General features: G+C 41.3%; 1 protein-coding gene across 1 annotated transcript; it reads right to left on the reverse strand.

Moving 5' to 3' along the window:
* Window positions 1–5,131: 5,131 nt before the first annotated feature.
* On the reverse strand, window positions 5,132–11,924 carry ccn1l2 (cellular communication network factor 1, like 2). The gene is made up of 5 exons (XM_020645484.3): window positions 11,636–11,924; window positions 11,312–11,525; window positions 8,931–9,293; window positions 7,725–7,927; window positions 5,132–6,306 (listed from the first exon to the last, which is right to left on the reverse strand). Exons 1-5 carry the CDS (start codon window positions 11,702–11,704, stop codon window positions 6,004–6,006), a joined length of 1,152 nt encoding a protein of 383 aa, XP_020501140.1. The 5' UTR covers window positions 11,705–11,924; the 3' UTR covers window positions 5,132–6,003.
* Window positions 11,925–17,428: the final 5,504 nt, after the last annotated feature.

The raw sequence follows: 17,428 nt of genomic DNA on the forward strand, positions 1-17,428 counted from the left end.
GCGCTCAGAAAAAAACACCAGGTGGCTGGTCTTAGCCATGATGTTACCATGAAAGCTCTCTCTTTATTGAGTTGTTCTCCCTCTTGACAATTTTGTTTACTCATTTGCACAAGTTCATTAAGTAAACCATTAATTATAAGCAGTGGCGATTCTAGACTCTGTTGGGGCCCTTGGCGAAAATCAATTGGGGGCCCAACCAGCGTTCTTCAAAATCATGTCTGCCGGTGTCCCGACACTTACTCCTTGTCTTTCCTGTTTCTTTTTTCTCTCTTATAGACGGACGATTCCTTTTCATATGGTGACTTTCATTGACAAACATTGGTTTTTACGGCAATAGTGCATGCAACTCTTATCAGTGCAACAAGAGTGAGTGCTGTTAGATGGGGCCCCCTTAGAGAGGTTTCCGACTGTCATTGCAAAATTTGCTCATTTTGGGCCACTGCTATGGTTTGTCAGCCCTCAGGGGCCCCCTACTGGTCTGAAGCCCCCAAGCGGTTGGCTGCCATGCCTGTTGACATGCCGCGCCTCTGATTATAAGAGAAGTTAAAGCTCAACATCCCCAAAATATAATGTGCTCTAAAATACTATTTAGAGCAGGGGTTCTTGACCTTTTTTTATATACTCGTAATTGTATTAGAAAACTGGGACACCAAAGACCCAATCAGAAAAAAAAATGAAAATGATATGGTCATTCATCTTAAAAGTTTTAATTTATAAAATCTCTACAGAATAGTTCCAAAGTTTGTATCAACTATCCAGTTAGTGCATTATCAGGATTTTAGTTTTTAAGTTTCATTTTTGTCAACGTCAGAGCAGATACAGCCTTGTAAACCCCCTCCTGAGATCTTGTGCGCCCCCTTGGGAGGGCCAGGACCTCAATTCGGGAACCAGTCAATAGAGTGACCTTAAAGCTGCTTCGATTGCATACAATTTTAATTTCTGTTTTGCTCATGCCTAATAGTAAGCCATATTTTAATATCTAACATGCAATGTAACACCTATTGAAATGAAGTAACTTTATTTTAAAGGCAATGTTTTAGTTTTTTCTGCATGCAGGTCGAAGAGTTTTCCTTTTTAGTTTTGGAAAGAAGTTCTACTTGAATTCATTTATTTCTATCAGCAGCTAGGGATTCCTTCTTCTTAGAGCACATCAGCCCTGGCAAAAAAATACTAAACTGAGCCTTTTATTGAGGTTATAAATTACAGACAGGCATTAAATTCAGCTTGAATCCAGAATCAGCAGCTGCCAATTCTTCCAGCTCTTTTCTGACTGACTGAGTCTTTATGAAAATGAAGATGCACTCTGTTTACTATTAGATAGAATGAGAAATTAGCCATTGAGAAATGGTCCTAATATATGTGAATGTGTGATTCTTACAATGCCATGTACTTAGCCAAAATTCCTGGATGACTCTTAAACAAATGAGCAGTCAAAAGTTGTCATGGGACACCAGCTTTTGTGTACAACAACTCCGCTGGTGTGATCATTTCCCCGAATTTACACCAACCAAACAGCCCAAGAAGACAAACATCGTCATCAAAGGTGATGATGTTGAACAGTCTGGGTCTAATGGGAACCAGTGGCGCCCTCTGTGACGACAGCAGATGGTGAAGATGTCTCCATGGTGAGCTGGTATGCCGTGTGTTGTTTTTGTTTCCTGCCTGTCGGTTGGATGGTGAAAGAACTCACCCTGCTCAAAGAGGACACAGAGGAAAACTAAAAACCGTTTGAGTTAAATTTGAGATGACTTACCAATACTGTAACCAGCCCAAAGAACACCTATTAAAGGAGCAATATGTAAGGTATATATTTAATTAAATCATAAAATGACCTTACTGTATCATCAGACATTAAGGAAACATGCTATGTTGAAGTGCTGGCTTCTTTGACAATGCAGCAGCCAGTTTTTCCTCCCTCTAGGTTTAGATTCTGGTCCTGAATGGTCTGGATTTTTTTGGACCAGATAAGGTAGCTGGTTTTAAGGCAGTTGGACACCCCTTGATTTGCTGTCTCAAAAAGTGAGTCATTAACCATCAGAAAAAAAACATTTTTACAGTGTTTACAACAAGCTGCTTTGGTATCTATAGTTTTCTATCTGGTACAACTAAAGGCAGTCAATTTTTTTCACTCTGTCATTGGACATACTACAAACACATAGAACAGGAATACTCACACATGCAGATACAGGATCCTATGGCCATGCACTAATGGAGAGATGTCAGAGTGAAGGGCTGAGCAGCTAGGGCTCCTGTGCCTTGCTCAAGGGAATCTGTGCAGTACTAGTGAAGTGAACTGTCACCGCTCCAGCAATCAAAACCACTTTCCAAATGTGGTTCCCAACCCAAGTCTCTACAGACTGAGCTACAGCCACCCAAAGTCACTATCACCTGTGATGGAGCTCACACTGGTCATACTGAACTGTGGCTTTTATGGAGTGCAGACTTTTCAGTCGGGGACTGTCTTCTGTCAGATTGGCACTTTGCAATTCAGAAGCACCCTCTGAGTGTGGGGAGGTAACACAATGCAGTGTCAGGTGTATGTGTGACTGATTGGCCCTGATTTGGCCCAGGTGTGTTAAGCCTATATATTCCCTTGAGTTGTAGCACTCTGTTTTTTGTTTGTTTTTGAAGTGTGTGATTCTGCAAGTACCACTTGATTTATATACTGTTTCAAGTAGCTCAACAGGTGTATTTTTTCTGGGCTGGGAATTTCTGACCTAGCCTATTTGTTTCTGTTTAAACATGGGCCTGTAGAGAGTTTTGTAGTTCTTTGCTTTAAATATAGCTGAGTTTCTCATCAGCTGCTCGGCAGCGGTGGTTTTGTTTCTCCTTATCTCACGGCAATTGAGAAAAGGGGAGCCTATTTTTTGGCTTGTAACTATTTTGTTTTTTTTTCCCCCTCCTATTTAATCGCTTGCCATGTTTGTGGTTATCCCTCTGGGGATGACTTTAAAGACACCCGGGGTCTCAATTGCATCCCACTACTTCGCAGCCTTACAGTCATCCACCTGTTTAAATCATATTAAGGCTTGATGCCTCTTTTTGTAACTTTTGTCAGCTACCACCATAAGAGAATGTCATGTGTGAAATATTGTTAAACAGTAATAAGCAAGTTTATTTGTGAACCTCTGGTATCAAGTGGCTGTTAAACTTTGTTAAACATGTTCCCTTAGCTAACCCCAGATCAACTCTAGTCCAAACATGGTCACTTCTGGATCCAGTAAACCAATCGTCAAAATACTTAAATAAAGTCATGATTGTGTCCACCTAATAAATGTGGTATTCATCAACTTTAATAGTCAACTTTTTTTCTTTTAAAGGTTTATTTTGAGGCTTTTTAAACCTTTATTTTTAGAGATAGGATGGTGGATAGAGTCAGAGAGAGAGAGTGGGGAATGACATGCGGGAAAATAGCCACAGGTTGGATTCAACCCTGTGCCACCCATTAGGCCACTGGCGCCCCCCAATAGTCCCCTTTTTTTATTCAAGTTTTTATTTATGCACAACTTCTGAGAAACTATGTGTCCATTTAGTTATGAACTGTTCCACATTTGCTTCCCAGCCGGTCTCAGAATGTTTTCACCGCAGTCCGTTTGAGGTGCTACTCAGTTTGGATTCTCTCACAACGCCTCACTGAATATCTCTGCTCTTGTTGTAATCTGAGACTGGTGATTTGTGAGAGATAAAGCCCACACCGACTGAGGCAGTCAGGGGGTCAGAACGTTCCTCCGTCCTCTCAGAGGAAGGCAGAGGCCAGAGTGAGGAATTTAGAAGTCCAGCGTAATGTTTGTGCTCCAGAGCCAGCCGGAGCATTGTGTAAGTCAACGAGACAACACGAGCAGAGAGCTTTGACTGAAGATGAGCACTGAGGAGCTCAGTGTTCAGGGTTAAACGGCTTCACTGTTAAGCAAAGATGTGGAAAAAGATGGAGGGTTAGGTAAAACAAGCTGGCTGCGAAAACCACCAGAAATATTAAAATGTGAAAAAAACACATGGTCTATCATGTATTTAACATATCAAAACAAACTTCTTCTTTTATTAACACATTTGTGACTCAGCAGGTGATTAACTCACACTGATGCAGTGAGTGTTAGTAGCTCAGAGGTATGTTTTGTTCATACACCACACCTTACAGTCATGCAGAAGAACTGGTTTGCTGTTAGGCTCCAGGTTTAGGTATTTGAAATCACAATTTATCCAAATGGTGTTATATGCAGACTATAGGTGCATTGTGTTTTTATATTGAATCAAAAAGAGTAGGATACCTACCTAAAAGCTAGGTAACCCTTGCTTTTATAGTACCCTAATTACCAGGTCATTATCCGGTGATTGACAGGCATTATGGTGTAATACCACTGGAAATAAGGAGGTAATTACAGGGAAACTATAGCTGAATTACAAAGAAAAACCTCCACTATTACCGATAACTTCAGTTCAGTATCAAGTAGTTCTGACTGGTTTAGGATGGTAATCATAATTTATTGTGTACATCCCAGGAAACTAGGCCATTTTAAGTGCTAGTTAAACATGAATTGGTAATAGAGGAGGCATTTTTATGAAATTGTTTCCTAGTTTCCTGGGATGTACACAATGAAATCGGATTAAATTATTAAAAGTGGAGAAAACCTTTAAGGTAGAGAAACTGGTTTCTGAAAAAAAAAAAGAAAGAGAAAATCTCATATCATGGATTAGCTCGTAGGATTGGAAATGTCTGAATAATTTTCCAAACAAATGACCCAGCTCATTCATAAATGCACTTACTGATTATAATGATGCCGGTGGTTTTGTTTGATGATGACAATTTTAGGAAGGGTGTGATGCTGATTAGAACTCTGAAGATCAGCTGTGGATGTTGTGCTTTACCTCTGTGCATTGCCTGTCAGCACCTGTGTGTCTGATTGGACCTAAACTCGTTTGAATCTACTGACGTTGTTTCCTTCTTTCTAGATCCTCGCTTGTGTTGTACTTACTCTCATATGTACGTCGCTTTAGATAAAAACGTATGCTGAATGAATGGTAGAAATAATTTAACCACAACAATACTGAAGATAAAAAACTTGTATTTGTGGGTACTTTGTTTTCTTCTATAATAATGCTTTTTGTAGAGGGACATAAGCTAGAAAAATAAGACTTTAAAGGTTGATACATTTTTATTTGATGTACTGGAGTTTACAGGTTAAACATCCACTGAACACATGTAACAGTTCTTTTCAAATATAAAGCATCGTTTCATCCCTAGAAATAAAGCATCGTATGTACACTGTCAAGAACACCAACACATATTATAGTATAAATCACACCCCGAAAAATGAGGTGATCCTAGAATTTACCACTCCACAGCTAAGAGTGAAGTCTATATACACTTTATACTGCAATCGATGTAGCTTACTGAACTCTCTCTGAGGAAAGGTTGTCTTCAAACACACACACACACACACACACACACACACACACACACACACACACACACACACACACACACACACACACACACACACTCACACAAATCAATACATGAAGAAAACATTTTATCACAAATGACTGGTGTTAAAGAAAAACAACCACACTTATTACTAAATAATTTGTCTTTTAGTTCTTCATCATTGATTTAGCATCGCCATTGTTCCCATCACTTCTTATAGATGTTGTCTTTTTTTCTCGTCTAAAACAACCTTCTCTCTGTTCGATCTCTGTGGGGAGGACACAAAGTTATAAAAATAAATTAAAGACGTTTCGATTAAAGCTTTCTGCTAACAGTGTGTGCTCCTCAGTGCTCCTTGGTACAAGAGAAGTCACACACCTTTAGTGTCGACAAACTGTGACATCATCGTGGCAGGAAATGTTAAAGTGCAAGCGAACATATTGCCTGGCTGGTCGTGGGAGGGGGAGGCAGGAGCTCGCCCAGCTGACAGACAGGTGGTGGGGGGGGGGTGTGTTTGGGTGAGGGGGAAGGTGCAGAGTCATTGTGTAAGGCCCCGGGCTGGGTCTGATGAGTCCTCCTCCTCAGTGCCTGAAGGTGTGGATGTCGTTGTGGAGACTGACCGACGGGATGGAGGACCCGCTGTGTGAGTGACAGCTTGTACTGCAGCTGCAGCGCTGGATCCACATGGCGTTTCTGTAGAAGCCCTCTCCGTCAGAGCAGTGGAAGCGGAGCCTCACAGTGCGGGTGACGGAGGGTGTGCAGCAGCGGCCGTCTGTGCAAGTCCCACAGGTACGAGGGCGGTACCTCTGTGACGTCCAACATCCAGCAAAGGTGATCCTGACTGGCTCCTGGGGGCGGACTGTTTTCTGACACTTCTTCCCCCTCTGGAAAAAGAGACGACATTTAAATAACATCATTAATCTGCTGATGAATTTCTTTTGATTTGGTTTGATTGAATCATCATTTGATCCTTCTTAAGGTAACATGTAACCAGGGGAATATTCTTCCTTCACAGTATTTCAGAAAACCAACTACTGGTGCATCATGTCTGAGTTCATAACATCAACTGGAGGAAAACACGCCAAAGTAGATTTCACCTCCTTCTCTTGAAACTCTGTAAAAACTTTAGTATGGATACCAGCAACCTGGCGCTGATCAATCTCCAGTTTGAACTTGTTAACTCGGTCAGGATTTCTCTAACTGATCCACTTTCTGGCTTTCTATTTCAGCTGCAGAGCGTCTGTCCATCTCTTTGCAGTTGGTGGCAACTTCCCCGTAACTATGATTTCACATGTTGGCTGCAATCTGCCTTACTGCAGTGGTTTGCTGTGATTAAATTGCAATAGCTAGGTTAAACGGATGCTAGAATAACTTCATGATGAGGCAGGTTTGTAAAAAGCAAAAACAGAATCATCTTCTTTGCAAGATGAGAAGAAACAAAAACTCTTTCCAAAAGAGATGCACCAACTGGTAGAATCATGGCGGATAATGACATCGATGTTTACATCAGGTTAGCAGATTGCGATACTGATGTTTCTTTTCTCAACACTTCTTTGTAAGTGTTCATGTCTGTTTTTAAAAATGAGCTGTGAGATTTGATGTGTTTAAAGTGTTATTAAGAAGACCCTCCTCTTGAAATGTCTCTGGAACATGTTTTACAAACTCCATATCCCTGACCTCTCTCAGAGACTCCTGCTCTGCCAACACCAACAGGTGACTTCTTTTGTCCAATAAAAAACTCTTCTTTGGATCAGCAGCTTGCCAGTTTAACTTCATGTGACACAGCAGATACGCATCGGCTACTGACATCGCTGCTCGCCACATTATATGAAGGATGATATCTGTCTCAGGGCCAATGTTGGATGATATCGATGTTTGACCAATACATCTGCTTTTGAAACAAACTTTATAATGATGCAACATTTCTTGTGCTATCCCAGTAACTCAATATAATCTCAATGCCAGTTTGTAAGGCTAATATTAGTATGGCAGATTTGGTTATTCCCATAACCTCACCATGTTTAAACTTTTGAAATGAAGCACTTGTCCAGCACGGTGAAGCAGCAAAATATTCTAAATAAAGGCTATATCTGCGATACTGATTTTATCATAATTTTTTAGGCTGCTTAAAACAATTGATCCACAGTTGTGCAGAACTTAGCTTTCAGTCCTCCCACCAAATTTTTCAAACGGGGGCTTGTTGACCAAAATGTAGTGTAAGTGATAATCTTGCTTTTTGCAGCATACAAAGAAACATCCAAACTACCCCTACTCTCTATGCATTTGTGTTTCTTCAACATACCTTGCTAGCGAGAGGAAGCTGCGGCTCACAGTGCCGGATCTGGCACAGTCTGGTCTCTCGGACCAGCTGACAGTCCGGGTTGTTGTTGGTCACTCGACTGGAGATCCCCATCCCACACGTGGTGGAGCACTGGGTCCACTCTGTGGTCTGTGGGAAACAGCGGGATTCTAGAAACCCCTCAGACATGGGGAACGACACCATCTCTGTGAGAAGGATGAAAAAGATGGTTACAAATGAATCCCTGCAATTCTTCAGATCAGTGGTTCTCAACTGATGGGTCGGGACCCAAAAAAAGGTTAAAGCTGGAGATTTAGCAGAGGCTACTTTTTGAGCTAACACTAGCACAAGCTCTGTTAACAAGGTGCTGTTATAATTTGCTGCTTTGCTAAAGTGCTCCTGGTGGATAGGCCGGGTCTTTGTAATATAGCATAAAGTAAGATATTTTATTTGCTTTTTGTAACACAACAATGAGTATGGTCTTTGTACCTGCTCTTTTGTAATGTTAAAAGACAAAGAGTAAGGTCTTTTACCTTCTTTTTGTAAAGTGTCTCGAGATAACACACGCTATACAAATTAAAATTGATTGATCGATAATTCAGGGTTACCATGACTTTAATCGGAATGTTATGTGACGAGTATTTTAATTTGAAAGTTTACTCCAAGTTCCATCTGTTAACATGGAGGAGGCGGGGTTTATGGCCTACACTGTCAGCAGGGGGAGCTCTAAATCTTTTGGCTTCACTTCTCTTGTGCTGTCCATTATTTGGTCCAACCTCACACTATGCTGGTGACCTCTCAAACATCGGTAGCCACGACCAAAGCATACCTTGATTTATCATCTATTTGACTCTAAATTCACTATGCTTACTCACAATGGATTATATGTTATAAAATAAACATCATGTTAATTTAGACCAAAAAGTCATCTGGAAAGGTTTTACTGAGGCAATGAAGGCAAAGTGGTCATTTACACAATTACACTTCCTCATGTAACCAGTGGAGTTGCCCCCTGCTGGCCATTAAATGGAATGCAGTTTTTCAGCACTTCCTTGTTGGTTGCAAATTTCAGACTACAGAGGCTACGTCCACTTTTATTTACAGCTTCAGGTTTTGGCTCATCTCCTGCACACGACCATGAAAAACCTCCTTCAGACCGTCTTTGGTGTTGTTTGTGGTGATCTTAAAAAGCATTGCTGTGATGTTTACCTCTGAGCGTGGCCCCTCCGGTGGCAGCTGGGTGTCGGGGATGCGGCTGGGGCTCCAGCAGGACACTGATGTGGTTGGGGAGGGGCCGTCCGTCTGGCATGGAGGTGTGTGTCAGCTCGTCTGGCTCCTCACTGATGTGGTTGTTGTCATCACACACCCATTCCTCACAGCAGCCGCCCTCGGGCCTCGCCAGCCGAGGCCGTGAGCAGCGCCAGTCTGGAAGAGGGATTCGCTGTGGGCAGAGGGGCATGCAGCCCACCACCCGGTCCATGCAGGTGCACTGGTGCTGGCAGTCAGGCTGGAAGTCCTCGCCGTGCTGGTACACCCGTCCGTTGAACTCGCAAGGCAATCCCTGGGCCTCAGCTGTAGACACGCAGACAGAAAACAGGAAACAGAGCTGTGAGGAGTGACCTTTAACCTCATACAAGAGGAACAGAGGGAGACCTGAGTTTGTACACAGAGAGACCAGAGAACCAGGCTGTGCAATAAATATGAATTGTGCAGAATATTTTGTGATAATATGCTCTTTGAATAATTCATTCTCTCGTCAAAATATGTTCAAAAAAGAACGCTTTGTTTGTCAGTCCTATCCCTAAAAGCTCCTACACTTCCTGTGATGCAACATGGAGCACCGTTTATTTCACCTTAACTGACTGGAAAACACCAACATCTTTGAAAACCTTTACAACTCCCAGATTTTCAAATTTTTTCATTAGACATCTCCTTGGATGATAAACCAGACTTAATGAGTTCTCAGAGAGTGCAGAAAGACCTCATATAAGTGTTTCTAAAAGCTCAGTAGTTCTGTGTGGACGCCCTCGTGCGAGAAAAATAGTCCTGGTGATACATTTTAAGAATTTGATTTAAAATGTTCAGTCCCCTACATCTTTTTCTTTTCCCCCTGCATAACTTGTTTTAATCTCATGTAAAACACTGGGAAAAAATGTTTAGCGGCATCATTTTTACAAACAAGGGAGACGGAAGTTATTGCCAAGTGAAACATTTTTTTTTTAACTAACTTACATTAGTTAGTTACTTACATAACTTACACAGAGTAGAAAGATCTTTATAGAAAAATGTTTAGCGTGTACTTTAATGAGTTTGTTTAATAATGTTGACAGTGAACGCAGCTTCACATCTGAAGTGGTAAGTTAAATGCATGTTATCAGGGATTGAAGCAAAGAAACTAACTGGGTGGTTCTTTCCCGTGTGGATCCCCTTATGTCATTGTTTACTCTCTCCTGGTTGGTGGCTGGATTTCACTTGCCTGCGTAATGTCCGACTTCTGTTGTTGCTGATGAAGGCTTACAGCTTTAATGCATTCACTGTTTGCCCACAATGATTTTTTTAAAATCTAATATTTCTTTCGTTTAGGTTATGACTTGTGTAATATATACCGGGTGCCATTGTTTTACCTTCCTTTGAGACAAGGGGGTCAAACTCATACTGGGTTGGGGCCAGATTTGTTCTCATTTGGGCCAGAATATTTTTACAAACATCAACTTGACTCAGCCTTTTGAAAGGCTGCCAGCTGTTTCATTATGGTAAATGAGGGACAGTATTTGGTCCAGCAGTATCAACACCTTTTAAAAAATGATGAAAATCACTGACACTCCTCATCAAGCTGCTCACACAAGGACGATTTCATTTTGCCTCTGTCTGAAAGAAGTTTGGCGATAAGAAATACATCTTTGAGAGAAAGTAAGACAAGTAGGGGCATGAGTTCAGTTTGAGTGGTAATAAATAAATCATTTCAAGAATAGAGTCCGAATGCAAAGGTTTAAAATGATCAGTATAAATTTCAATATTGTGCAAGAGTCATGACTGTCAAACGCAAATCAATATGAAAGGGGTTGAAACAAATAAACATGATATATGTATATATGAGAAAAGGTTCACTTTTTGAGAATGAAATCAAAATATTAAAAATCATCTGTTTAAGAGAATGACCACTTTAGAAATGACTTTTTGTAATGTTTGACTAAAACATTGGAGACTTTACTTGACATTTAGTTTTTTTTTCTAATGCAGAAATAAATTGACCTTCTCTGATTGGTAATTTATTATTCCTGCAGCAATACTTATTTTTTACATTATTCTCAATATTGAATCTTGATTTCGACACGTCTTCGTTAATGTCTGGACTTTGTTCTCAAAATAAAATGGTAATCAAACGATCTTTGTCGTGGTGTTTGATCATTTCCATTTATTTTACATTTTTGCAACATGCAGTCATAAAATCCACAAGATGCTCAACAACCAAACAAATAACTATATATCTAATCCCTTTACTATAACATCTCCAGATACACCTAAATGTAAATGTCAGCCTAATAATGTTTATTTTGCTCAGTTAGATAATGCCCCTCTCTCAGCCTCACCTCGACACAGTCCTCTCTCAGGGTCCCCTCCGGCCCCCAGGTGGCAGCGTAGCCCCTTGATGTGATCGCAGGGTTCAGCGGCGCTGCAGTCCTCATTGAACTGCCTCGCACAAACTTTACAGCAGCCGCAGTGGTCGGTCACCCAGCTGACGCCCGGCGGGCACATCGGGGGTGAGGCTGCGCAGGAGCACTCAGCAGGGCACTCTCCCTCTGCCTGAGGAGCAGGGTCAAAAGTCAGGGTGTGTGTCAATTCATCAAGTAATGATACCTATCTGTATGAAATTACACAGACAAAAATTAATACAGAGAAGAAAAAGAACTCACCATCACTGCAGCGCTGCAGAGCACGAACAGGTAGGAAATGATCTGCTGCAAAGTAACAGGGCCAAGCATCCTGAAAACAGCAGACTAACAAAAATAGAAAAAACTTTTTAAAAGAATAAAGAAATAAAAAATAGGATTCCACGGTCCAAAGAGGAGAGAAGTCTTGATTTTCAGCTGCAGGATAAAAAGGTATCCACAGTTCAGCGTCTGTGCACCGTGCAGAGGTACACCCGTCTGCTCTGGTGTCAGCACAGGTCAGTTCAAGCTCAGCTCTACTTCATTGAGAGGTTTCCCTGTGCAGGGGCCTGTACTTATAGACACACATGCCCCCGCCCTCGCTGTGACATCATCAAAACTCCTCTCAAGACGGCTGGAGGGTGTCCAGAGGAGGGAGGAGGAGGAGGAGGAGGAGAGGGCTGTTTGTTGGTGTCAAATAGTGACAGAGACATGACTCAAAGAGTGAACATGTGACCTTCAGGAAAATGTCTAAATGTATGCAAGAGAAAAAATTGGATAAAAAATGACTAGATAAACCAGGCAACCATGTTGTGATTCATGAATTATATTTAAGGGGTTATAGAAAAGTCAGGAAAAATAACAATTAGGGACAGGTGTAATGGAAACCCAAAGTAGGGAATCCCACTCCATCAGGGGAAGTGGTGATGTGGAGAAAATCCCTGTGAACAGCTCCTCCACCAGCTCTGGCCTGCTCTGCTCTTTGGGACACAGTTTCTCAGGACATCCTGTGTTCCCTCCATCTCTTTCCTAACGGGCCTCATTCCAGGAAACACGGGCCTGTCCTCAGGTTCCCATGATCGGTAGGAAAAACTCTGCATTCCCATTGTCATCCAAGGGCACGTAGAAAGTGTTTTGTTGGAGAGCAGGAAGGTCCTCGCATTAAGCTTTGGCACGGCTGTTACAAAACATGGGAAATGTATTTTAGTGCATTTGATATCATTATTTAGAGGGTCTCTCTTGGGTCCCTGAAAACAACACGATGTGTACAGTATGACCACTGAGACTGGACACAACAAATATATAAATGTAGCTTTCTGTATAGCAGTTTATTATCGGTCTAACTGTGATTAAAATCTAGTGTACCAAGTGATTAAACAGACTGACCTCCTCCAAATACAACATCACAGCTTTTCATTATATCATATTTTCTTCTCCAGCAAATAGATTTTTCCCGTTGCACCATTTTTCTGCATAATTGAAAAAAACAGCTACAATGCGAAATCAACTTAGCATGATCGACAGCTCTTCACCGTCAAAAAATGTGTATTAATCATATACTGTCCCCTTAAGCAGCACAAAGTTCAGCTTCTGTCTTAAAAAAGCCACTTAAGCTCCTTTGAGCATCAGGGTGATAGATAGATGTTTAATTGATCTTTTAAATCACACCTTGCATAAATCTTTACCTATGCTTTGTTTGTGCCCAACAATGACAGGAAGTCTCTTATAATGCTATCTTAAAGTTTGTGATTTACTTAAACAAGATTTTAAAATGTTGAGGACTCAGGGGTTTTACTAATTGTGAGCCCAGTGAGTTTTCTTGAATTCTTTTGTTTTTTTTTAAGATGACTTTTTTGGCTTTTCGTATTTCATTGGTAGGGCAGCTGTAGAGAGACAGGACATGTAGGGAGAGACAGTCAGGGAGGACTTGCAGTAAATAGCATCAGGTCCAATCGGCAACCTTTAGTTTTGAAAAATGAAGCCAATGCAGAAGTGGAAAAAAAACTGCAAAAGCAAGGAAGTCACATATACACCCAATTATTATAAAGACTACAAAAATGTTACAGCAGAAATAAACACGATTACAGAGAGTTGAGGCCCTGATACACCAAGCAGACGTCAAAGAACTAGTGGTGACGAAGGCTGCCTGTGGACAACAACGTTCTGCGTCTGGAGTGAGAGGCAATAACTCTCCCCACCAGCAGGCGGCGGTAGTCTGTAATCGTCTTTCAAAACTCAGCTTCAGAACCCATTTGGTAACGTCACTGAGACTGCGTCCACTGGGGCGACGAGCAAGGTTATCATCGTTAATGAAAGATAAGGAAATAAGGAAATCTAAAATGTAAAAACATTTAAGTTAACTGAAAATCAAAATCAAAATCTGTACTTTGTGTTAACAAAAGCTAACAAAAGTAAAGTACAATTCTTTGTTTTAGTCTTTAAAACAAGCAAACTGAGAGTCACATTCTTTATGGTTTGTCTCAGGCACACTGATTTCTGTTTTGGATGAGTTTATGCAGGGGGTTGAAAATAATATGATGTGGCCCTCATAGGTCTCGACCCTGACAAGTATCACAAGGGGCCAATTACCAAAAACTACTAAAAACTAAACTAAAAGGATTCTCTCAAAATAAAAACAAAACTAGCAGACATTAAGCATTGAAAACCAATTCAAACTGAACTGAAATTGACATTGAAAACTATTAAAACCTTGGTGACGACTCGCAGACTGTAGCTTCTGCAGATGGGGCACTGCTCTCCCTACTGAGCTAAACCAGCACTCTGCTTTCCTGAGTTTTAGGGTTCCTCCAGTTGCAACCAGTGCACAAGGTACAGCTAACACTTTAGCATCCCATATGTATAATTTGATTTCCTGAACCATCATGCTTTTGGTATCCTGGAGTTTCAATTTCTTCATGATTTATTAGAGTGAAAAACTGAAACACACAAAATAAATCCAAAAATCAATGAGTGGCCTAAAGGGACCTTAGCAACCCTGAAAGAACCACCATCATAAAAGTACAGACCATAGCGTTTTTAAGGAGCCGCAAACCAGATAGCTTGGGAGCAATTGATCAAAGTCAATAGAAAACTATTATTACCATCGTTTCAGGGACATGCAGGAATACTTTTGTGGATTTCAAACATTGATGCCATGGGGTTTCAAAGTCTTTCAACAATTTCTGGCATTAAAGAAGTTGCATTTAAAGATGTGAAAAACCTCATCAAACCCTTTACACACAGCTCACTTCCTGAGAGCAGGTGTTGTAGCTCCAGAGAGTAAATACAACATCAAACCAACACACAACCACCCAGACACCCATCCGGCGGGCTGTAAAACCACCGGGACGCTACAGTGGGGCGGTCGCTGGGGTGAGGCGGGGGCTGAGGGGGAGTGAGGGTGCGAGCACCTTGTTGGGCAGCGGCGGGGAGGAGGGCAGCAGTCTGGATTCTTGACATTCCTGGCCCACAAAGGCAGGATGTGTGTACTGGCCACGCTGCGTCGGACACTGATGGAGGAGTGGGGGGGAGTGGGGAGTCGGGGAGGGTTTGGAGGGGTTGCCAGTTTGGCAGCCTCCTGCCTGGCAGTGTGCCAGCCATTGTTTGTCAGACCCGGCAAACATTTCCAAAACACACGGAGGTCAGGAGTTGTCGGGCGATTCATCAAGCTGTTGTAACATGTTTGTTTTCTCAGTTTGATACCTGACACCTAAAATCAGCCTGAAACGTTCATCATATCAAGTGTTCCTAACATATTGTATTGCAAATGTCCGTGAAAACGCAGCAAACAAACATTTCTTCAATCTGCTCTTTTTCAGCCACAGACATGACACAATTTCCATGATATGTAGCACCAAAACCCAGATGAACAACTCTGAATCCCACTTTCATAGCTATCCAAAAGGATAAACAGGAAGTGTGTGCAGCATGCAGGAAGAGTGCAGTAACGCCTGGGTCAACCACAGAGAGCTAAGAAGACACAACAGGAACCAGACAGGACCAACAGCAGTGAATGGATTAGACAGAGTTTACATTGGACTCAAATAAGAGCTCATGAAAGGCAGAGTATGAGTTTGTATATTAAAAAGACGCTCACAAAGAGCTAACTGGTTCATAGAAGAAAGTCTCCACAGTGTCCACATTGTAGCTTTTAGCTGTGAGACAAAATCAACAAATAAACAAGGAGATCCCAGCCTGAATATGCCATTACAAGTCAGACTAATTAAAACATGTTTGCTGTTGTTGTAGTCTGGTTAGGGATTAGGGGATCATGGTGCTTGCAGGATGTACAAAAGATAAATGAAGGCTTGATATAAGAAAGTACCCAGATGATGATTTCTGATTAGTTTTATTATGCTGGCATCCAATTTGTCCTTGTTTGAATTGCATTTGAATGTTTGATAGGGACAATGCAACTTAACATAGTTTCAATACAAAGCATGATACTGATGTGCTGCATAAAGATTAGCTATTTTTTTAACTCTTGTTCCTAGTTGGGCCTTTGGGTAAACAAACAGAGTAAAAATGTACAACATTCGATCACATAAAACCCCACAACACTCTATGAGGATACATTAAAATACATGTAGAAAAATATGACAATACAAAATGCTATAAACCAGTTACAGATTTGAGATACAATTTAAAAGTGGGTACAGATCTGGTTTGCTTTCAGCCAGCTTTTCACTTTTTTTGGAACAGATTTTAAGTCTGAGATTAATTTTATTTCAGGTGGTAATGTGTTCCAGAGTTCACAGCCTTTGATCGAGAAAGCTGATTGTCCAAATGAAGACAGAGCTTGGGGCCCCAGACCAGTATAGGGGGCCCCTCAGGGCTGACAAACTTAAACTAAAGCAGTGGCCCAAAATGTGCAAATTTGCCAAAGACAGTAGAAGACCTCCCTAAGGGGCCCCATCTGACAGCACTAACTCTCGTTGCCCTGCTAAGCGTTGCATTATTGCAGTGAAAAACAAAGTTTGTCAATGAAAGTAAACAAAGAAAAATTAAGAGGAATGATCTGTCTATTATAGGAGAGAAAAAAAGAAACATTAGAGGAAGAGGAGTAAGCGCTAGGACACTTGCAGACATAATGGTGATGAACACTAGTTGGAGGGCCCCCCCATAATCTCTGCCTTTCAGGGCCCCAGACTCTAGAATCGGTACTGAATGTAGATCTAGGTTGTTGTACGCTACAGTTTCCATTCACTGTGCTTCTTGTTTCCCTGTTTCCGTCCTGTCTTTGAACATATCTGTAGAGAGATTCAGGGGCCAGATTGTTGATAGACTTTAGTCTAAGAAATTAGTCCAAGACTGCTCTGTTCCTTATATGGCAGGTGACGCCTTGAGGTTACCTGTTAAGCTGTATACAAACAGAGAAGCTAATATTGAATATTATGTATAACACAACCTGAAATATTCACCTGTACAGATATGTTGGAAAAAAAAACATGGGCCCATAACATCATCTTGAGGTGCACACAGCTTTATTAATCCAGCCTCCCTTCTCCATTAAATGTGTCTGGATAAATGCTCGTCCAGCTTCCAGCAGCTATAGGCTGACACATGTCCAGTTTGATGACCTGTTAGCGATAGGATCAGTTCCAGGACTTCTCTGATAAACTTATTCTCTATCAGGTCTGTCTACAAAAAAAAGAAAAGAATAAAATATATTGTTTTTCTTTCTTTTTCAGAGTTCAGATCGTTATCGGTAGTTGTGCAACGACGGATTTGTATCACCCCTGACAGTTCAGACCATGTATACCACAGATCGTTGAAACATGTAAAATAAATGTCCTGTAGCTAAATACCTGTACAGAGTCTCACTGAAGAAGACACATTTAAGTATTGTGTCCATGGAGACTCGCTGTACAAATCATTGAGAATTCAGTCTTTTTAAAAATAAGTTTTTTTTCACTGACTTTCACACAGAAGCAGGTTGTAAAGGGTTTAAATCTCCATGTGGATGGATCCTGTGTATATATCAGTGATTTGACTTTTCTCCTCTCACTCTCAAACCTGCGAGGAATCATCATTGAGTGCCGTGCAAAACCTCTGAGT

This window comes from Labrus bergylta, chromosome 2 (assembly GCF_963930695.1).
Source record: "Labrus bergylta chromosome 2, fLabBer1.1, whole genome shotgun sequence".
Taxonomy (NCBI): Eukaryota; Metazoa; Chordata; class Actinopteri; order Labriformes; family Labridae; genus Labrus; species Labrus bergylta.